This window comes from Crinia signifera, chromosome 4 (genome assembly GCF_055691185.1).
Source record: "Crinia signifera chromosome 4, ASM5569118v1, whole genome shotgun sequence".
NCBI classification, from domain to species: Eukaryota; Metazoa; Chordata; class Amphibia; order Anura; family Myobatrachidae; genus Crinia; species Crinia signifera.
In genome coordinates, this window is record NC_139220.1 from 237,819,269 (window position 1) to 237,841,967 (window position 22,699).

A 22,699-nucleotide genomic window follows, 5' to 3' on the forward strand; every position below is an offset into this window, starting at 1 on the left:
TTTATCGTCTAATGTGTACGCACCTTTAAACAGTCACCCACCTTGCTCCCCCTGTCACCCTCTGCCTCTCCCGATCGTCCACTGCTGGGTGGCATATTGTAATCTTGGGTTGGAGTGGGAGCCCAAATGCTATTTTGCACCAACCACTCACAAGTTCCACCACTGTTGTAAATGATATAATATCATTAACAATTTCCCTTGAACTCCCCAGAGCTCCAGGACAAATAATATCGTGCTTACACAATAAACGATTTTTACAGATGATATCGTTCAGTGACCACATACAGGAATGTAAATGTCATTGTCAATATAGTCCGGAATGAGCCACATGTACAGAAAACAATGGGGGTCACGAACGATCTAATATAGTGCATACACAATAATATGGTTACTGGTGGTCATGCGTTTAGTGTACGGTCTGTGAACCCAGCTTATGAATGTTAATATTTCTCCTTTTCGATGTATTTCTGACCATTTACAGAGACTTAAAGAGAACCGTATTTACAGTTATGTCCTATCTCCGCTGCTCTCTCTGTGTCTAGGAACTGAAAGCGTTTCGGGGGAACTGCAGCATGCTCTTTCACTATGACTAGATCAGCATCCCATTGGTCTACACTCAGGTAAGGAGGGCGTCACTAGTGCCCAGCAGGTCGGCAGCTGATTGGCTCTTCTAAGGGGGCGTGTTATCAGTCAGCGTATAGAAATCTTATACACAGGTTGCTGGGATAAAAAAACAATTCCCAGAACTCAACTTCTATGTAAGGACTCTGAACAGTTAGTGGTTGGTAGCAATGTATAATTGCGTCCAGTGTCGGGGCATATTATACTTTTTTTTGGTACTTGTTTCCTAGCAGGGCGCCCAGATTTCCTACGTACGCTCACTAGTTAATTTAGTTAATTTATTCACTGCACCCGGAGTGAAATCGCATCGCTTTTTTGTGGCGTGAGATGAGATCTCAGTAGTTCATATGGTAAAACACCTAAAACAGCACCACTCTCCACGTCACCCCGTGGCGAGCCCCGCGAGGGGCGGCGGAACGCATTCTCCGACATTTTCATACACCCACTATCCACATCAGCGGTGAGTTGATTTTATATAGTGTGGCGAGCGCAGCAAGGGGACGTGGAATACATGTAAAGTAATCCGCGGGGCTCGATACGCTCGCCATGCTTCGGGCTTGGTGTCTCGCCACACTATATAATATCAACTCCACGCCGACGTGGATAGTGGGGGTATGAAAAGGTCGGAGGATGCGTTCCGCTGCGTTCGCCATGCTTCGGGGTGATGTGGAGAGTGGTGCTGTTTTAGGTGTTTTACCATATGAACTACTGAGATCTCATCTCATCTGCGATGTGATTTCACTCAGGGTGCAGTGAATAAATGAACTAAATTAACTACTGAGATCGCATCGCACACATCGCAAGTCACAAAAATGTGCGATGCGATTTCACTACGCAGAATAACCCACTAAGGAAATAGCTTAGTGGGCGCCCTGCTAGGAAACAAGTACCTTTTTTTTTTAATCTCGGAAGGTTCGGAGGATACTATAAAATGATATGTATTTGGAGATTCCTCCTTAGGAGGTCTAAGATGGTCTCAGGCGGCGGTTGTACAGAGAGTCTGTCAGATGAGCACCTGTCCCAGAGATTCCAGTCATGTTTGCTGTATAAATCTTACCTCTATCTGATCCCTCACTAAAGAGAACTTTCTCTTTTACAAATCTTTTGTTTAGATTTATATATATATATATAATTAGTACTTGGGGGTAGATGTATGAAGCAGTGATAAGAAAGAAGTGAGCCAGGGGAGAAGTAGCCCATGGCAACCAATCAGCTGCTCTGTATAATCTTATATTATGCAAACTATAGATGTTACTTCAATGCTGATTGGTCACCATGGGCCAACTTCTCCTCCGGCCTACTTCTCACTGCTTCATACATCTAACACAGAGATCCTGCTTGTGGAGTGGGTGTGTGGGCATGTGTGTTTGTAGAGTGCAGACTCCCTTTCTGACACCAGGTCACAGAGTCGCGTTGTCATCTCTTCTCTCTCCACTAGGTGGTGACCATCGCGGTGTACAGCTATTTTATCACCTGCAATAGAAGAAAGGTAGGTTCAACCACCACCAGCGTAGGATAAAAGCTCCCCCAATGAAATCAAGATATTCCTGGGAATCAAATATGTGGAAGGACATTGTCGCCGTAGGGACACAGATGTCCAACTAGCCAGGATAGAAATGCAAACTATTTATAATTTTAATACCTTAAAACCCAATGGCATTAACTCAGACTTCGAGCTGAAATGGTTTTTATAAATGTCTTAATCATGTCTTTGGTTTTTATAAATGTCTTAATCATGTCTTTTATAGTATCTTTATTATGTATTTATTCCATTCTTCATTTCTTTTTATCCAAGGTAAATTGCGTATGCCCACAGTCTGTATGGGCGGAAGTCAAATATGTATTAATGGCATCATCTCCCGATCATGTGAGAGTGGCAGTGATCACATGACCGGGTATAGGAGAAGCCTAGAATAGCGTAGATGAAGGAAGCTATTCGGAGCGTCATCACAGAGTGATGCGGACGCAACCACAGACGTCAGCGCGTTTACGCGAACCCGGAAGTATCGGGATCTCGCGTATCAATGCGTGATGACGAGGACGCCGCCACACATGTCATCGCGGTGCCGCGAACCCGGAAGTGCCGGGGTTTTCGCGTAACACCGCGAGATTTGAACCACATAAAAAGACTGGACATATGCACACAAGGATAAGCCTTGAAAAAGGACTCAGATCGAGTCTGAAATGCGTCGGCGGGCAGAGGCATTGGACTGGACTGGGGGACTGTTATCCTGCAGCAGCGTGTGATCCTGATTGTGCCCGGGCGATCGTGGAATCATTCTTGCATGCTCACTTTGAACTATATTGACTTATGGTTCACTGGCCATCTGGTAACTACCTCCAAGTTCTTTAACTGATGCACTAGCCACCTTGGAATTTTTTATTGTGTGCAAATTGTATATTGATGTTTTTATATGTATGTGATATCCCTATGTTATAGATTAAACAGTATACACTATGTCATGTATATGCTCTTTTTTCATGTACAAATGAATACAAGTTGAGCAGAGGAAACGTATGACATATACAAGTGTATACAGAGAAAGGATTATACCCATAGAAGGGAAGTATTATCTTATTTACCCTACGCTGGTGGTGGTTGAACCTACCTTTCTTCTATTGCATACGTCTCTGGGTGTCTGAGAAACGCCCCCAGGTGATACCCATCCTAGCACAAGGTGCGCACATATAATTGCACTTGCCCTCTTGTTTTTGTATTTTATCACCTGTCTGATTGGACGGCAGTTTCTGGATACAATTAAAGGGGTACACCGGACACGACCTGAACCTCTACGTCCCTGTATTCACTCTGCTGCAGTTCTTCTTCTATGCTGGCTGGCTCAAGGTGGGGATGTTAATGTGCCTGGATACCCTTCAACACTTTTTATGCTGCCATTAATTAAATGTTCAGTTTAAAGCTCCAGAGTAATAATGAATCTGTTCTTTGCAATAGTTCTGCGCATGCCGAATAAAGAAATGTTCTGGAACGACCAAACTGTTTATCTTCATTTTAAATTTATTGCCGATAAAGATACGTCACCGGGATCACACCTGTGTCGGCAGCTGGTGGTAATTACATAAGGGGCCGTTGTGCACCATGTCTAAATCCAATTGACCGTTCTCCATATTCCCCCCTCCAGGTGGCTGAGCAGCTGATCAATCCCTTTGGTGACGACGATGATGATTTTGAAACCAACTTCTTGATCGACCGGAATTTCCAGGTAGCAAGAACTTTTCCCAAGAACACGGTGTAACCTACATCCGTCACTGGAGGACTCGCCCCAGGATCTAGTGCCAAAATATTCATGTGAATGGAGTTAGGTCAGTCCTAGGCACCCCACCTCATAATGACGTAGCTCTTAGCAACCCCCAACCTTTCATGTCATCATACCCAAGTCTCCACGCTCAGGGCTGTCTTTTCATATGGGCTTAATGGGCACTTGCCCAGGGGCCCCAGGTGTATAAGGGGCCTATGCTGATAACTGAGGACCCCCTTCTTCCAGGGATACTAGAATTTTGAAAATCGACCCTGGGGAACTGGAGATATCCAACTTCAAAGCAGCAGTCCACATCCCACCTGTTAATTGCAATTCCCAGTCATATTTCTCAGGTTCTCTCTGACTTAGAAAACTGGGACCCTCCTCTTTCTGTCGACACTAGCGGCTTGTCTCTATCATGCCCAGAACCAGAGATATCAGCCTTCCAGCAGCCGGTCCCTGCTCCAGCTCCAAACGTCTGGTGTACAGTTTATAATTTTGTCAATGGATTGTTCTGGCTCCTGATCTCTGATCCCCAAGTTCCCAGCACCTCCTGAAAGTTGGGACTCTAGGTTTTTATACTATTGAAGGCTAAGAAATATATTTCTAGATAATGGCGATATCTGCAGTCAAACAAGCTGCCCTTCCACCGGAAAATGACGAAAATAAGCCCACTCCATTATCCAACCCTCCCCTGAGTATAAAACACCCCTTACCTCCCTGGAAGTCATTTTACAAGGGACCCTTCAATCAGCGCAGTGCCCCCTTCCACACGTTAGTGTTCTCCCTCCCACCACCTGTGCAGTAAAGGAGTAATTAGCAGAAGTTACTGCTCCAGGTCCTACATGTTGAATGGAAGATAGAGCACCCACTGCAACCCGTGGGACATCAAAGCTGCTGCTGATAGCACCCCCCACCCCTAGGAGGGGAGAATGGGTAAGGGCCCCAGTGCTTTGCCCAGGGGCCCACACTGCTTGGACTGCCCTGTCCAAGCTCTATAGTCATTAATAGCCATGCGAAATGTGCCCCTATCCTGCTGGTATTCTAATAGGACACATGTTCTCAAAGTCAGTCCTCATGCCCCCCACACAGCGCATGTCTTGCAGGTCTCCTCACAGAATAAAGTGATGTAATTAGCTCCACCTGTGGATCTTTCAAAATGTGTCAGTCGGTTATGAATGCATCTGTCGGATGACCTGGAAAATGTGAATTGTGTTGGGTCCTGAGGACCGAGTTTGAGAACCACTGTAATAGGACCATGACTGATGGGGTAAGTGCAGGAGAGGCTACATCCCAGCACTAACTGATACCTGTATCCATGCTCCGGTACTGTGGAGAAAGCTCTGGGGATACCTATGTTAACTGCTATAGTGCTATTCAAGGCAAGGTCTGGTCATCACCGCTTTCCATTTCCTCCACCATAGGTCTCCAGCTATGGCAGCAACTCTGCACGTTCTTTTGTTTCTCGTGTTGGCATTATATTGTACTGTATTATGGCCCATTGTGTCCCTTACCACACATGGCAGTCACACGCATGAGCACCTGTAACTCCGGCTTCCCGTTTCCTCTAGGTGTCCATGATGGCTGTTGATGAGATGTATGGGGATGTCCCTCTCTTAGTGAAGGATCGATACTGGAATGATTCGGATCCCCGTCCTCCCTACACCGACGCCACGTTATTTCAGAAACATCAAACCTCCTTCCAGGGATCAACATTTGACATGGCGTGAGTACCACCACTATTTAAAGCTTTAAAAAGAGACCAGTGCCCATAGCAACCATTCAGAATCAGTTGCTATGGGCATTTCCGCTTCATTACCTACTTATTACTCAATCTGAACGTAGAGATGACGTGGACATGTTCTTATTTTACCTCATAACCTACCTGGACTCCTTTTTTTTTGGTGGCAGGATCGCTAAGGAAAACATGCAGTTCCAGCCCCTCTCGGACATCGAGGAGATGAACGAAGAATCGGTCACCCATCCGTTTCCTCTGCTGAGCCGCCTGCTTCCAGGCGTTGGGGCCTCTCCACTCTCCTCATCCTCCTCTCTCTCAGACCCATCTGCCGCCCCTGGGAGCGGTGAGATGCTATTGAGACGATCTGCCAGTTCAGCCTCTGAGACTTCTGGCAGCCTGGACCGGGAGATTCCTGAGGACCCAGCGTGCAAAGAGACTCTACCGCATCCGGAGACCAGACCACCAGACGTCCCGGTCCACACGATATTCAATGTCAGTCCCTTTTATACCCCAAATGAGCCCACAACTCCCAAAGTGGATACTGTCCCTGTCTTGCCGGAAAATGAATCCAGTAGTCAAGTGAGGCCCCTCCAAATATAACCTAAATCAGGCATGCCCAACCTTGGCCCTCCAGCTGTTGTGAAACTACACATCCCAGCATGCCTTGCCATAATTTTAGCATTCTGTAATCGCAAAACTGTGGCAAGGCATGATGGGTCGTGTACTTTCACAACAGCTAGTGGGCCAAGGTTGGACATGCCTGACCAAAATGGACATAGACTCCCCTTACATGGTTGCGAGGTAAAGGACCAAAATGGACATAGACTCCCCTTACATGGTTGCGAGGTAAAGGAACACACCTCTGCCCATTGCGGTACAAACCCTCTGCCTGAACTTCTAGAGTGACTAGTCTGTGGCACAAGTTGTTTCTGTCTGCACAATGTCCCCCCACCTCGACCTCACCCTGTGCCAAAGCCGCTTCTAGGCCTGCTCTACCTGTATATATTATTATGTATTTTGCACATAAAATAACAAGCTAGTCTGCTTTCAGGCTAGGGAGTTTTTAACATTACATTTTATTATTAAAGCTATTTTTCTACTGTTGTGTAAATCCGTGTTTTGCACTGTTCAACCCCAAAGGGCAAAATCACATTCCCTTCACGTGACTGGCGGGAATCTGGCATTTGGGAGTGGTGACCGGCCTTTACTGAGAGTGTCAGGAAAACCCGCAGGCATTCCTAGGCTTGTCAGGAAGGGTCTGTGTTGTCACCTCTGGCCTCGATCAGCCTGTCTCTGTGGCAGACTAGTGGAAGGGACAGGGTTACGCATGCGTGCACAGACCGGGGAAATCATGTCATGATGAGCAAGTTGTGGACTGGTTTTCAGTTCAGTGATCCATTCGTAGACCTGCACAGGGCGGGATGTCACTCTGTTGGGGAGAGGATATCCGATCACAGGGTTCTGCAAATTTGCACAGCATTGATCAAGTCTGAATCAGGCCCAGTGTGTGGTACACACACACACACACACACACACCTAAACTGCCAACCACTTAACTCTGAAATCTCATCTTTTAAACACAGCCTGTAACATGGCAGTTAGGAGCTGGTTGGCTGGTACTTGTATCTCTCACTCTCTCTCTCTGCTGTATGTGTCTGTAGCGGTACTTGCGTGAATTCTCAGAGACTATTGCAGCAAGAGACCAGACATGGACGTGGCTACAGCCAGCTCAGCTCCACATTCACGCTCCTCAAGGACTGTGCCCACGTGACAGTCAGTGGACCCCTGGATGTGTCCTGTTTGACCTTGGCCTCCCTGACCGTGTATTTCTGTGGGCTGTTCTGACCACAGTATTCATGGCACAATGTGTGCCGAAAATATTTCTCCACGAGGCAGCAGGTGCTATAAACATGGACATAAGGGTAATCGTGACTTTGTGATGTGTGTTACCCTTACAAAATATGGTATTAGGATACAGGTTATGGAAATGTCTGCAATCTGCATGTAACCTGGAATGTAAGCTCAAGCTTGGTCCATGTCTGGCTTTTATCTTTAGCCCATTTATCCACAGGACTTGTACTGAGCATGTGCAGTAAAGGTCCCGCGATGTTGGGCGCGCTACGGGTGCAGACTGTCAGTAATTGCCGTCAGTTGGATGCAGTGATGGCCACAGCCAGGAAGACAGATTTCCTGGCCTCCAGTTTGGAGCGGCAGCGGTCAGCTTGCGTGGCCTCATTTGTCAAGCAACTGGCCAATGGTGTCACAGGAGATCCACTGCTGCATCCTGGGACACTGTATTCAGGGGGGCATCTACTTCTATCAGACCCCTGCTGCTGCTCCCAAGGATAACGGGCTGTATAAGAGACTATCAATGGGCAAACAGAAAAGGTGGAAAATTTAAAATCCTTCCTCTTCCCATCAATGAGGAACTGAGAGTCATATACCAAAGAGGGCAGGAAACGAAGCGGAGATACTGTATAAACCAGATGGCTTAGCGGTGACTAGGCTGCACTGGCAGGTCCGGCGGGGCCGAGGTCCATAGATCTGCCCCGTTACATTATCCTAAGTGATGCTTTGGACCTGGACAAGATGTGGTTGTCCCTTCCAGCTCCATATGCCTAGAATTGCCTCCAGCTACTAAATCAATCCCCGCTGTAGTAGAAATCCTAAAAGTACTGTTTTTTTTATATTATTGGCAAAAAGATCTGGGGATGAGTTATGGGAAACTTATTTTTATCTCCACAGACTGTAGAGACTGACTCATATTCATCTAGAAGTCCCTGGTGGGTTACTCTCTTCCAACTGCTCCCTCCTTCTTCTGAAATGGGCAATGCCTTCCATTTGGTACAACAGTACAGTATTACCCCAATGGTGCTGCATACAGCCGTTGTGCTGATTACAGGTGCCTAAAGTGCAAACACCCCGCCAAACCATGCTCGTATTACTGTAATATGGAGATAAAGTACAGAACACGTTTTTCCACAGGACTATTACAGTATTGGCTTCTATATTATCCAGCCAGTTAAGCTCTGAATAAACCTTTCCCACAGTAATACACTCCAGGGAGTCAGTGTAGATGTTATAACGGCACTTGCATCACCACTTTGAACAAGGGAAGTTTTCTGGAGATTCGTTGGGTTGTAGTTACTCTGAGTTATGGCTCAGCGCCTGCACCTGGTCACTACAGTTCCTGCCATCCCGCTAATTTGGAGTTTGCTAGAACATTAACGTCAGCAGATGAGGTTCCCCAATGCATTGTGTACAGTATATATACATAGGGGGAGGCTCTGGGACACCACAGTTAAGGGTTAAGTGGTTTATTTACTAAGATGGAAGTTCCATTAACCCCTTCGCTGGTAATCCCGAGAATTTTCCGGGCTATGCTTTAACGCCCAGACTGGCAAGCCTGGAAAATTCTAGGGATTCCCAGTGTTTAGGGCCAGGCATCGCTGAACTCAGCTTGTTTCAGCGCTGCCCGGCTCCCTCCCCTCTGCCGCGCCTCCTCCTCCCCTCCTGTGTGTTGGTGCTGCTGCTGGGGCTTAAACTTGAGCTTGAATGCAATATTTTATTCGTTGGTCACAGATACTCCCCCATATTGCTCCCTCCCTTCCCCACGTCCCATCACTCCACACACGGAAGGGCGCAAGTCTCCATAGGCGCACACTAACTGGGTATGCACACAGTGGCTGCACACCAGATGCACCGTACATTACCTCCCACTGTGCATCATCCTCTAGATGTCCGCCCTCCCGCACACCAGATACACCGTACAATACCTCCCACTGTGCATCATCCTCTAGATGTCCGCCCTCCCGCACACCAGATACACCGTTCAATACCTCCCACTGTGCATCATCCTCTAGATGTCCGCCCTCCCGCTCACCAGATACACCGTACAGTACCTCCCACTGTGCATCATCCTCTAGATGTCCGCCCTCCCGCTCACCAGATACACCGTACAATACCTCCCACTGTGCATCATCCTCTAGATGTCCGCCCTCCCGCTCACCAGATACACCGTACAATACCTCCCACTGTCCATCGTCCTCTAGATGTCCGCCCTCCCGCACACCAGATACACTGTACAATACCTCCCACTGTGCATCATCCTATTGATGTCCGCCCTCCCGCACACCAGATACACCGTACATTACCTCCCACTGCGCATCATCCTCTAGATGTCCGCCCTCCTGCACACCAGATACACCGTACAATACCTCCCACTGTGCATCATCCTCTAGATGTCCGCCTAGATGCTCTATCCTATTACCGTAGCATGTAGGAACCTTACATTCGTTCAGATTCCACAATTGAAGAGTTTCTTTTCCCAGCAGTTTTGGCAGTGTTCATTCTAGCAACCTGCACCTTTCAAAACATGTGCAGTTCCTTTTCCTGCCTGTGGTGGCGTCACCTGCTGTGGTTTTCTTCATACAGACTAGACTCCACTAGAAGCACCACAGCAGACAGCGCCCCCACAGGCAAGAAAGCGGAACTGCACACGTTTCAAAAAGGTGCTAGAATGAACACTATATTGGGATAGCAGCTGTTTATTGTATGTACACAGTGTCGTGAGACATGCGCACCACAATAACAAGCGATGTAAGGATGTGGCTTATACTCTCACTAGGCACTGGGACTGATCCAGCCATGTAAAGCGTTCAATAGCTGCATACAGAGGAGTCCGGCATAATCTAGGCCATGCCCATTGAAGCATGTAACTGTTGGAGGCCGCATGGGTCTTTGATGCCGTGCATAAGCAACCATTCTTTCCCTTTGGGATGTGGGTACGAGCGCAACATATTAACCCGTTCATGGGAACTACTATCGCGGGTATATTGAATAGTCGCAGCTGGGGAAAAGATGAAGCAGGGCATATCTGTACATTTATCCCATTCCCCCAGAACAAACTTCATCAACATCAACCAACAAGAGCCTTTTATTCCTACTCTGCCAGTTGGGAAGCTTCTACCTTCTACTATATAACTCTCAGTCTGTGTTTGAAAATGACAGTTGGGATTTGACTGGCTGGTGCTTTATCTCCTTTTATCTGATCTCCACTTTATCTCTTCTCCAGGCTTAATACATCTGCCACATTATCGGTTGTCCCCATTAAGCCAAGTTAGGGCTTCCGGATTACTGAAGCAGCACTAAGCACTAGATAGATATAAGCTACATTGAGCAAATAACTCCTTGTAGGACTGGTGGAAAACATTGGCAATATTAAAGAACACATTTAGGTTTTCTAATAGTTAATATCATAACTGGTGAAAATAAGTTTTAGAATTTGTAAAGAAAAAAAAAAACACCTCATATCAGCTGGCATAATGTAGGTGACCTTTAGAACTATGCTCCATTGTGACATCACAGTTACCGATGACATCACACAACTGCTGAAGACACAGAGTCTCAGATGTGATATACAGTTCTTACTGGAGGTCACAGTTGCGATTTGTGCAAATTTGTTTTTGCGATAGTGCAAATTTGTTTGTTCTCTAAGAGCCCTAGTCTTGTCTTTGGACATAACATGGGTCCTATCAAGAGAAAGAAAGCATGGATAAAGAAAGGAAAGAAAATGCAGAGGAGAAGGAAAGTGAGCAGGAAAATAAAGCAGGGAGTGAGACACATGAGAAATGTGCCAATGGTAGCAGGTGTACAAAGAGGCTGGAAGAGATTGGTAGCCTTTATGACAAAGAAAAGAGATCAGTTCCTTAAATCATGTCGCAGATGTCCCAGATTTTGGCAAGTGAAAAAAAGGAGAAACATGTCCATTGATGAAGATCCAGGGGAAGGATTAAGCCGTTGGGCAGGCCAGACAAACTTGGCAGAGAAAAAGAGTTGCGATAAGAAGTTAGGCAAAGTAGCTTGGCATAGACACTGGAATAGATTTGCTGGTTTTATTAAAGAGAAAGAGAGTCAATTTATAACAGCAATTGGCAGAGGACAACCAGACACCCTACCAGGTCAGCAAACTGCAGAAGGTCAGCAAACTGCAGAAGGTCAGCAAACTGCAGAAGAGAGCGTTACTGTCCCCTTAACAGTGGAAACATTTACTTTCCACTCGCTTCTTGGAAAGGGAGGTTACGGCAAAGTGATGCTTGCCAAAGACTCTGTTCATAAGAAAAGAGTAGCAGTTAAGATCCTAAAGAAAAGAGCACTCATTCAAAGTGCAAAGATGAGAGCATCACTGGAACGTGAGTACGTTATGACCGAGTGTCAGGTACTTCAGGTGGCACATGAGAGTCCTTTCCTGATCCGTGGATACGCAGCCTTCCAAACAAACAGCTATCTTTATTATGTAATGGAACTTGCTGGCGGAGGGGACCTCTTTGATTTTGGGGTCAGGAACATGCTGAACGCATTGGCGATAAAATTTATTGCCGCAGAACTGGTCTGTGGATTGCAGTTCCTGCACTCCAGAGGAATAATCCACAGAGACCTAAAACCTGAGAATGTTTTGCTGACAAAGTGTGGACATGTAAAGATCACAGACTTTGGTCTGGCCATGTTAAATGTATATGGAGAAACCAAGGACAGTATGATTGTTGGGACACGTGGCTATAAGGCTCCAGAAGTTTTATTAGGTGCATCATATAGTGCAGGCGTGGACTGGTTTGCATTCGGTGTGATATTATATAAGCTCACCCTAGGAACCCACCCTTTTCCTGGAAAGGTTAAGGAAAAGATCATGAGAAGTACCCTTAAGAAACCATCGTACGCATATATTACTGATCCCGCAACAAAGGACATTATATCCCAACTCCTGCGCAAGGACCAGACCCTCCGGCTCGGGGTAAACGGCAACGTGCGAGAACACCCCTACTTCTCTTCAGTTGCATGGCAAAACGTAGAGACTGGAAAAACAGCGTCTCCACTCAAACCGCACATGTGCAAGGCACACGTGCATGGTACAAGCTCAACAATGTCCCCTGTCTTACAGCGAAGCCTACAAAGAGTCGATTACTGACATGGACCAAAGCCTCTTTGACGACATTCAATTTGTGTGCCCTAAATGGGGTAAAAGCTATCACAACGTGCCAATGGAGCTAGATACCATATCATCAGTTAATGGCGACCTGCATGACAAAGAATAGACACCTGTTGCACCTGCTGCCTGCTCCGTCCTCGACTACTTCTCCGAGATGTACCGTGTTCCACCTGTCCGGTACAGTTCTGCTAACCGACTCTAAGCAGTCACGACTTTCCATGTCTGTAGTTTGGTCTGAACTACAATGTCATCTGGGGATTAGGGCTACTGGCGACACCCCACAAAAAAAACGACACTAGGCAGCCACCTCATGGGTGTGTTGGAAGAGCTGTTAATTATTTTTGAAAGGTTATAATTATAGTTACACCCATTTCATGGATAAGAATTAAGCTGGGTACACCTTAGATCCTGCCTCAGCGGAGCTTACAATCCACAAGCCACATGTAATTTTTTCTTGGGGGGGGGGGGGGGGCAATTTAACCACTTCACCGCTCTAGACCAGCATCGTCTGGAAAGTAACTATACAACTGGAAAAATCCCCCACATTCCCCATGCAGGCCGTTATATTCAATCTTCTAAACATACCAGATAAGGAATATATGGCTGCCATAATACATACTTCCAAAACATTTAGCAAGATCTGGTCTCCATGCCGACTTCTCCACCCCCCCCCCCCCCCCCCCTCCACACCCCACACACTTTGTTTTTTCTCTCTTTCCTTATGTCTTCTCCTTCTCGACCTTCTCTTGGTTCTATTGCCTTTGACGGTTATCTTTTAGTCTGATAAACTGGATCTGACTTATTGTGATATTACTGCTACTGTATTTTGTTGTGTTGTGTCGAATTTTATGGCGATTCATTTAATAAATTGTATAATAAAATAAACACACACCTAAATAACTATAAACGTAACAGACATGGAAGGTGGCCCCTCTTAGCTTTAGGCCCCATAGCAGCTGCACCCCCTGCCCCTATAGTAGCTACGCCCTTGTATAGAACACATGGAATTGACAGGGAAGGTGGCCCCTCTTAGCTTTGGGCCCCATAACAGCTGCACCCCCCTGCCCCTATGGTAGCTACGCCCTTGTATAGAACACATGGAACTGACAGGGAAGGTGGTCTCTTTCAGTTCTGTGACCCTTCTAGTACATACAGTACCTGTTTGGCTCTCAGTCTACCTGCCACCACTATTCCCCACTCATATTACTACTATGTGCTGCTGGGTACCCTGCTCCTTCTGATGTAACTCTGCGCACCGGATCAGAGTCAGGCCGGCTGCACATAACACTTTCTAAAACTTATGTGCAGCCTCTGGGCGGGAGACACTGCAAGTGCAGTGACAAGCAGGCAGCGAACACAGCGGTAGCGGGCAGGGGACGCCTGGGCAGGACAATCAGGGAGCTGCAAGGAAAGTAAAAACCAATACAAATGAATGGGCAGCCAGTGATTGGCTGATTGCTCTCAGCCAATTGCTGATTCATTTGATTCAGCCCATTAATTAGTATTGGGGTGTTTTTTCCCCCTTGCAGCTCCCTGATCCCCCTGCCCAGCTCACCGTTCTTCACCCACCCCCCACTGGCTCACCGGCATCCCCCTCCCACTGCATCTGTGTCCGCTGCTCCACCTGCCTGGCTCACCAGCATCCCCTGTCCGCTGCCTCTTTGTCCTCCTCTCCCCCTGCAGCTCCCCGGGAGTTGCATATGATAAATCGCATTCAAAACATGGCACATCAAGTCAGTGGCGTAACTATAAATTTTGCTCCCCCCTGCCATAAAATTTTGTGGCGCCCCCCCCCCCCCCCATATAAAAAAATACAGTGCACTCCGAAAGAGAGAGATGTCATCTCACAAGAAATGGGCATGGTCACACAATAGTAATCCCATTCCAAATTACACCACACAGTAGCACAACAGAACCAGTGGCGTAACTAGCCATTTGGTACCTTGTGACAGAAAGGGAATTGGTGAGTGCCCCACCACCACAAGAAAAACAGGATAGTGCGCGCCGAAGGCGCGCGGCAAAATGTAGGAGTGATGCTTTATGTATTATGCCACACAGCGTAATGCTCATTACACAATATGCCACACACCATAATGCCCATATATTACGACACACATTATGCTTCACGCAATGCCCCGAGTACACCTCCTACATACGACTACATAATGCACAGAATTACCGACAGTAGTAGCGCTGCTTATATATATATATATATATATATATATATATATATATATATATATATATATATATATATATATATATATATATATATATATATATAGGAAGGAAACAACAATAATGGCGGCACTCGTAGGCTTAGTGAAAAAATTCTGTTTATCAAAGCATCACAGGTGCAAAAGATACCGACGTTTCGGGGATCAACCCCGTTTTCAAGGTGCAGGAAAACAACAACAAAAACAAGTGTAAGATCTCTGACAGTTACTGACAGTAGCAGCGCAACTCATACTGTATATATTGATCACACCAGTTGCCGATAGTAGTAGTATCATAACTTATATATAATGCCCACACCAGTTGCCAACACTAGTATCGCTGCCTATACATATGCCCACACCAGTTGCAGATAGTAGTAGTGCTGCCTATACATATGCCCACACAAGTTGCAGACAGTAGTACTGCTGCCTATACATATGTCCACACCAGTTGCAGACAGCAGTAGCACTGCCTATACATATGCCCACACCAGTTGCCGACACGAGTAGCGATGCCTATACATATGCCAACGCCAGTTGCCAACATGAGTAGTGCTGCCTATACATAACATCTACACCAGTTGTTGACAATAGTAGTGTTGCCAATACGTAACACCCACACCAGTTCCAACAGTAGCAGTGTTGCCCATACATATGCCCACACCAGTTGCCGACACTAGTAGCGCTGCCTGTACATATGTCCACACCAGTTGCCGACACTAGTAGCACTGCCTGTACATATGCCCACACCAGTTGCCAACGCTAGTAGCGCTGCCTGTACATATGTCCACACCAGTTGCCGACACTAGTAGCACTGCCTGTACATATGTCCACACCAGTTGCCGACGCTAGTAGCACTGCCTGTACATATGTCCACACCAGACGCAGTACAGTCACATTTTACTCAAGTAGATCAGGGCACTTCAGGCTGGCAGCTCATCCTGTCCTTCTTTTTTCCATTAGACGCTGGGACTTGTCAGAACTCCCCCACTAGCGAGCGGGCGCTGCATCTAACTGGGACGCGCGAGCGTCCCACACGCACGCACGTCCCTTTTTCCTGGTGGCAGGGGACTTGAACCCTGCCCGTCTCGGCTTCACGGAGTCGGGCAGGTTTAGGGGGGAGTGGAAAGGTGGGATCAGGCGGCATGGAGCACCGTAGTAAGGGGACGCATGCGCATCTGTTGCGCACACGTTCCCTTGCGGGGGATGGCGGCTGGCAAATCTACCACCAGCCCCTGCAAGAATGACGGGCACTCCATCTGTATATATAGAGCAGCTATATATATATATATATATATATATATATATATATATATATATATAGACATATATAGACATACATACATATACTACACACACACATACAGATGGAGTGCCCGTCATTCTTTCAGGGGCTGGCGGTAGATTCGCCAGCCGCCAGCACCCGGAAGGGAACGTGCGCGCACGAGATGCGCGTGCGTCCCCTTACTACGATGCTCCATGCCGCCTGATCCCACCTATACAGTATATTATATATATATATATATATATATATATATATATATAGATATCTATATATATAGATTTTTTTTTAACTAGTACTGGTGTAAAAAAAAAACACACACACCTCTGTTATTAACAAGCGCTCTCTCAGCGCTCCCTCTCCTGCTGGCTTTCCGGCTCCTCCGGCATCACCAGGCTCCAGCGTGTGACGTCACACGCATAGGAGCAGCTGAGGCAGGGACCAGCAGACACTGCTGCTTCCCCTGCCTCAGTCTGACTGACATTACAAGGCCGCGCCCCGGCCGCCCACCCTCCCTCCCATTGGATATTTATCCTGAACTCCCTCCCTCCCATTGGGCAACCCACCCGTCCGTCAAAAAAATTTTTTTTTCTTATGACAGATCCACTGTCATGGCCGCGCCCGTGCCGACTCGCTTGTGATCAGCGAGCGCACGGGCAGCGGCAGGCGGCGGTGGGCGGCCGCATACTGTGTAGTGTGTGTGCCGGACACTCACTTGTCCGGCACCCGGCGCCCCCGCTCCCACTGAGTGTAGTGTGACAGACTCTCTGTCTGTCACACTCACTTATCCAACACCCGGCGCCCACGCAGCCCCCGCTCCCCCAAGCAGCAGCGGGGGCTGCCTTACGCTATTTCCGCCAGTGCATCAAGTGCCTAATCGTGTGTGACCCCTCCAGGGGAAAAGTGCAGGAGAAATCAGGTCCGACTTGGAATAGTCAAACTAATGTATGGGGGACTTTAGCCTGTGGCTTCTTGCTGCATCCTCATATCACTACTCTGTTGTGGACTCTGCTCCTTCTACCATACAACTTTCAGCCTCTGGATTCTTGATGCATCCATTCCACTCCTGCTGTTTAATTTTACAAATACAAGACTTCAACAAGTACAGCTGGCTCAACTCCTGAAATACTCTGTGTTGCTGTGCATAGTCTGATACTGCAACTGGCCTAGAGTCAATCTGGTCTCACTAAATTACAAATTGTGACCACACCTCAGACAAGGGATAAATAAGTCAAAAAGCAGGTGATCTCTCTGCAATTCCAGGCCCGAGAGCCCCCATTCCCTGGACCACTGCTCACCTGAGTACGTCCATCTCATCCCTGAGGGACTGCGCCTCATGAGCCAGCCCGGTTAGATCTTGGTTACGCATGTGCAGATCCTGAACCTCCCGATCCAGTTCCTGACATCGCTGTCTGTAGTCATCTCTCGCGCTCTCCAGCCTGAAGTAAGCCCAGAAACATCACAAGTTACCTTCTATGCGGCCTCTCACAGAGATCATCCAAAGCCACTGGGGGCACATGGACAGCCATTCATTCTGGACATTTAACCCCCTACAGTCATTGTTTGTTTTTGTTTAGGGAGCGCTCCCCACAGGGCAGGATTTTTGGAGGGGGCTCAGTAAAAGAAAAAAAAAAAGCCACCGATGAGTGTCCCGAGGCTGGGCAGCGCCTTCCGGAACTTACCCCAGCAACCTGGCTGTGTATGGCGTGACGTTAGCAAGGTCAAGCCGCAAACAGCCAGGAAGGAAGGAGCCGGGGACGGGCAGCCGCTGCAGAGGAGATCATCGCTCAGCTCAGCGGTGCTGCCCAGAGCCAAGGAGGGTGAAAAGACAGTGGCAATCCTGGAAGTGCTAGCACTGAAGCATAGCCTGGAAAGCTTCCTGGATTACCACTGAAGGGGTTAATAAAAATATGTTGCAACTGCTATAATCCCTATAATTTACACGTTCCCATATAGGCAGCAAAAACCGCCATCAAGCAAGCCCCACATGTACCGGATCGCAAAGCTCCTACAGCCATGCGTAAAGCAAGCGCTGGTCCTCTTGACCGTTAGGCCCCACCCTTCTCCCATTACCGGTAGTTTTCCTCCTGCAGTTGCTCGATCTGACTCTGCAGCAGAAGCAGCTTCTTGCCAAACACTGGTGTCCCCATGCCCTCTGCCGACTGTTCCTGCTGCTCCTTCAGGTTTCTGTTTTCGCTCATTAGACTCCTCTTCTTCCATGAGCACCGACACCTGATGAAGCAAATGGGGGGGGGGGGGGGGGGGAGAGGAGCAAGGCCCACAGTGTAAGAAGGGTTAATAAAGAGCACATAAATAAGGGGTTAAGAGGAAAGTGGTAGTAACAAATATGGGGTTCCCTACCAAATCCTCAAACAATGGATCAGCCCAAAGACTATGAACATAGTAACCGTTATCTCTGCGGGACATTGTGGCAAGATACAATTCTCAGCAGGGCTGGCTGGTTATGTGACAGGGCGAAGGATCCAAGATGCAGCGGGGTCCGCAGGCAGTCCATGCATAGAGGGGGGGAGGGTATAGAACAGGGAATGTACATGCAGCAATCTGCAGACTCTTCACTCCCTTCCCCAATGTGTTCCACAGGTTTAGACAGTAAGGGTTCTGGATCTGGTAGCACAGATGAGTAACAGGTTGTATTTGGGGGATGCAGTTAATATCCCGGCGGTCGGGATCCCGGCGTTCAGAATCCCGACGCCGGAATCCCGACCGCCGAAATGCCGACATATTCTCCCTCCTGGGGTGTCCACGACACCCCTGGAGGGAGAATAAATTAGTGTGCCGAGCGTAGCGAGGCACCGGGCCCGCTGTGTGGCGAGCGCAGCGAGCCCGCAAGGGGGGGCGATCCACGTCCCCCCCTTGCCAGCATTTCGGCTGTCGGGATTCTGAACGCCGGGATCCGACCGCCGGGATTCAATACTGAATCCGTATTTGGAACTCTGGTGGTAGAGCAATAATGAGTAAAATTGGCTCTGGACTGATAGTATAAAGGAATGACAGCCACGCGTAACATATTCTAGTAGTTATAATGAGCAAAATGAAAATATGAACTGGTAGGGATAATAAGAGAGTCTCTAACCTGGTGGTATAGATGAGGAACAAGCACTATCTGGGTACTCTGGTAGTAATAATAAGTAAGGATCTGTGGACTAGTGGTACCCTGTCTGTAATAATTAGTGAGTCTCTAATCTGGTAGTATAGATGAGGAATATGTATCATGTAATCCTCTGGAAGTGATTAGTAGGAGGCTCTGTAGACTGTAAGTATAGATAAGCACCGGGTATTAATTAGTACTATGGTAGTAATTATGGGTAAAGGTGCGTACACAGGGGGGCGATTTTGTCTAATATAGCGGGAAATATGGTCGCTGAGCGACCATATTGCCCGCGATAGGAGTGTGCACCGGGGATATATCGCCGGGTGCGTGCTCCCGTTTTCTCCCCCGTAGTGATCGCTGGTCGCAGGAACATGCTCCTGCGACCAGCTGATTCCCTCTGCGGCTCCCCCGGCAGTTTCATTTTCATCAGCGACCATCTCTGGTCACTGATGCAAATGGGACACTGAGCGATATATCGCTCATTGCGAGCGATATATCGCTCAGCGATATATCCCCCGTGTGTACGGGGCTTAAGAGTATGTAGAATTGTAATCAGGTAGCAGTAATAATAAATAACAGGGCATGTGGACTAGTAGCATATATGTATAACAGGAACTAATTGGTACTCTGCCAGTAATAATGAGTAAGATGGTCTGTGGATAATGAGCACATAGAAGTAACAGGTAGCACAGAGGAGTACTGGCAGGGGCGGATTGGCCCCAGGGGCAGATTGGGATTTTAAACCAGCCTGGGAAATTTCTCAAAGCAGCCCTAATGGGGGTGGGATCTCATGAGGGGACATGGTCAGCCAAGGGGAAGGGGCTACTCCTGCCTCATATCACTTCTCCCCTCCCTGCTGACCACGACCCCTCATGAGATTTCTCCACCACAGTTATGAATAGGGTTAAGCTATGGGTGCGGGTGGGTGTGTGTGTGTGTGTAGGGTTAGGCTGCAGCTGTGTGTATATGGACAGGGTTAGGCCACAGGTGTGTGTGTATGAATAGGGTTAAGTTATGGGTATATATATATGTGGGTTAGGGTTAGGCTGTGGCTGTGTATATGTGTGTGTGTGTGTGTATGACCAGGGTTAGGCTACAGGTGTGTGTATTGATAGGGATAGGCTGCAGCTGGGTGTGTATGAATAGGATTAAGCTATGTGTGTGTGTATGAATAGGGTTAAGCTGTGTGTGTGTATATGTGTAAGGTGAGGCAGTAGCTGTGTTTATATGTGTGTATGGACAGGGTTAGGCTACGGCTGTGTGTATGGATAGGGTTAGGGTACAGGTGTGTGTGTGTGTATGGAGAGGGTTAGGCTATGCGTGTGTATATGGATAGGCTGCGGCTGGGTGTCTATATAGATAGGGTTAGGCTGTGAGGGGGGGTGTAGTGGCTACTAGCCTGGACCTCCATTGAAAGGATGAAATAAACCTGCCTTTGGGGGGAGACACACTGGACATCATTCACCTCATGTCATGGCACTTGGGCTCTGGATACCTCCAGCGGGGAACTCCGGTTCCCTGAATCCTTTTCATGCAGCCTTCACACCCTCCTGAGCTTCCTAATCCGCATTAGCTCCAGAAGATGCTAGCACCCGCGATTACTGTGAACAAGAACTACCAATGTTGTTTCCAATTTACACAGCGTAGCCACACACACACCTCTGCATGGCCTACAAGAGACATGGGGATCTGAGGCAGAGCCGTGAGCTGTCGCTCAAGTGCTCTGCTCTGTAAAGGCATATGAGAGGAGCTGCAGGTAGCAGCGCATGCACCGCAGTCCACCTGCAGCCATCTTGAATCCTCTCACACACAAAGCACCAACCCCTGCCCCACTGACAACTCTCCCACACACACGCAAAGCACCAAACCCCCCCACTGACACCTCTCACACACACACGCAAAGCACCAAACCCCCCCACTGACACCTCTCACACACAGCACCCCCCCCCACACTGACACCTCTCACACACAGCACCCCCCCACACTGACACCTCTCACACACAGCACCCCCCCCACACAGCACCCCCCCCCACACACACACTGACACCTCTCACACACAGCACCCCCCCACACTGACACCTCTCACACACAGCACACACCCCCACACTGACACCTCTCACACACAGCACCCCCCCACTGACACCTCTCACACACACCACCCCCCCCCCACACACACTGACACCTCTCACACACAGCACCCCCCCCCCCCACACTGACACCTCTAACACACAGCACCCCCCCACTGACACCTCTCACACACACCACCCCCCCCCCCCACACACTGACACCTCTCACACACAGCACCCTCCCACACTGACACCTCTCACACACAAAGCACCAACCCCTGCCCCACTGACAACTCTCCCACACACACGCAAAGCACCAAACCCCCCACTGACACCTATCACACACAGCCCCAAACCCCCCACTGACACCTATCACACACAGCACCACCACCGCCCCACTGACACCTCTCACACACAGCACCCCCCACTGACACCTCTTTCACACAGCAAAATCCCTGCACTGACACCTCACACACAGCACCCCCCCACACACTGACACCTCACACACAGACCCCCCCCACACACTGACACCTCACACACAGACCCCCACACACACACTGACATCTCACACAGCACCAGAACCCCCTCCTCAGTGACAGCTTTCTCACACAGCACCATATCCACCCACCTGACACCTCTCTCACATACACAGAAAGCACCAACCCCCTTCCCCTACTACTCACTGGTAACATCAGTGGCAGGCTCCGGCAGCTAGGGGACCGATCAGTGGCCTTCTATCCTAGGGCGGCAGCGGCGCATAACTGTTGAGCGGCGCACACTGCTAATTCTGCTGTCCCGCGGCGGCACCTGCAGTAGGGATGGACATCGATGGTCGATGTTTCAGAAACATCGATGTTTTCTTTCGATGTTAGTGTTTTTGCCATTTAATGGTGACCTTCCGATGTTTGTCACCATCGAATGCTAATCATTCGATGGTGTACCGACGGTGGCTTATTTTTTGTAATTCTCAAAAGATATGCCTCCCCTGGCTGCTGTGTCTGTGTCAGGGAAACTTCCTAGGTTCGTTGGAGGCTGTCTGACTTTCTCTCTGCTTCCCTCCCTCTCTATGATTGCTGTAGCTGCTAGGCAACAGGGCCCACTGCTAGTTCTGATTGGCTCTCACTGACTCAGAGAGCCAATCAGAGCACAAACCTCACCCTGCAGCACCAGTCACTCAAACAGCAGCAAATTTCACAGACACACACTTATGGGCCCTACATACGCAGAGATGTGTGCCAGAGATACATAACGGGAGATTCAGCACAAGAGATTTCACTCTTGTGACTCATTTCAGACAATGAGCCACATACAGAGAGATTTGTGTCAGAGATTCATAATGGGAGATTCAGCACGGGAGATTTCAAATCTGTCACAGAAAGTGAAGTAAAAACACTGCACTTCATCACAAAAATGTTATTATTA

At 48.3% G+C, this 22,699-nt stretch overlaps 2 protein-coding genes and 1 long non-coding RNA gene across 8 annotated transcripts; 2 read left to right on the plus strand and 1 right to left on the minus strand.

Moving 5' to 3' along the window:
- The first annotated feature begins 589 nt into the window (after nucleotides 1–589).
- On the plus strand, nucleotides 590–3,038 carry LOC146075134 (uncharacterized). Its single transcript, XR_014473509.1, has 3 exons — nucleotides 590–620; nucleotides 2,060–2,110; nucleotides 2,417–3,038. It is a non-coding gene; the product is annotated as an uncharacterized LOC146075134 (long non-coding RNA).
- Nucleotides 1,902–22,400, minus strand: LOC146075133 (protein Hook homolog 2-like). 5 transcript variants are annotated; one of them, XM_083184065.1, is made up of 5 exons: nucleotides 21,961–22,375; nucleotides 20,677–20,812; nucleotides 18,173–18,331; nucleotides 17,398–17,538; nucleotides 1,902–2,094 (listed from the first exon to the last, which is right to left on the minus strand). In XM_083184065.1, exons 2-5 carry the CDS (start codon nucleotides 20,742–20,744, stop codon nucleotides 2,091–2,093), a joined length of 372 nt encoding a protein of 123 aa, XP_083040191.1. In that variant the 5' UTR covers nucleotides 20,745–20,812; nucleotides 21,961–22,375; the 3' UTR covers nucleotides 1,902–2,090. The 5 variants fall into 5 exon arrangements, with proteins under 5 accessions (XP_083040191.1, XP_083040187.1, XP_083040186.1 ...); XM_083184061.1 differs by lacking the exon at nucleotides 1,902–2,094 and adding an exon at nucleotides 3,132–7,045 and having other exon boundaries at nucleotides 20,645–20,812; nucleotides 21,961–22,400; XM_083184060.1 differs by lacking the exon at nucleotides 1,902–2,094 and adding an exon at nucleotides 3,310–7,045 and having other exon boundaries at nucleotides 21,961–22,386.
- LOC146075132 (uncharacterized) lies at nucleotides 3,077–6,745 on the plus strand. Of its 2 annotated transcripts, none has more exons than XM_083184059.1 (4): nucleotides 3,077–3,466; nucleotides 3,762–3,942; nucleotides 5,450–5,604; nucleotides 5,790–6,745. In XM_083184059.1, the coding sequence occupies exons 3-4, from the start codon at nucleotides 5,456–5,458 to the stop codon at nucleotides 6,214–6,216; spliced, it is 576 nt and encodes a 191-aa protein (XP_083040185.1). In that variant the 5' UTR covers nucleotides 3,077–3,466; nucleotides 3,762–3,942; nucleotides 5,450–5,455; the 3' UTR covers nucleotides 6,217–6,745. The 2 variants fall into 2 exon arrangements, with proteins under 2 accessions (XP_083040185.1, XP_083040184.1); XM_083184058.1 differs by having other exon boundaries at nucleotides 3,762–3,842.
- Nucleotides 22,401–22,699: the final 299 nt, after the last annotated feature.

Coding starts and splice junctions, on each gene's coding strand:
- LOC146075133 (XM_083184060.1), bottom strand. CDS start 20,744: ATGAAAAGGATTCAGGGAACCGGAGTTCCCCGCTGGAGGTATCCAGAG. Junction 18,332..20,676: donor CCCAAGTGCCATGACATGAG/GTGAATGATGTC, acceptor TTGCTTCATCAG/GTGTCGGTGCTCATGGAAGA. Junction 17,539..18,172: donor CTGCAGGAGGAAAACTACCG/GTAATGGGAGAA, acceptor GGCTTACTTCAG/GCTGGAGAGCGCGAGAGATG.
- LOC146075132 (XM_083184059.1), top strand. CDS start 5,456: ATGATGGCTGTTGATGAGATGTATGGGGATGTCCCTCTCTTAGTGAAG. Junction 5,605..5,789: donor GGATCAACATTTGACATGGC/GTGAGTACCACC, acceptor TTTTGGTGGCAG/GATCGCTAAGGAAAACATGC.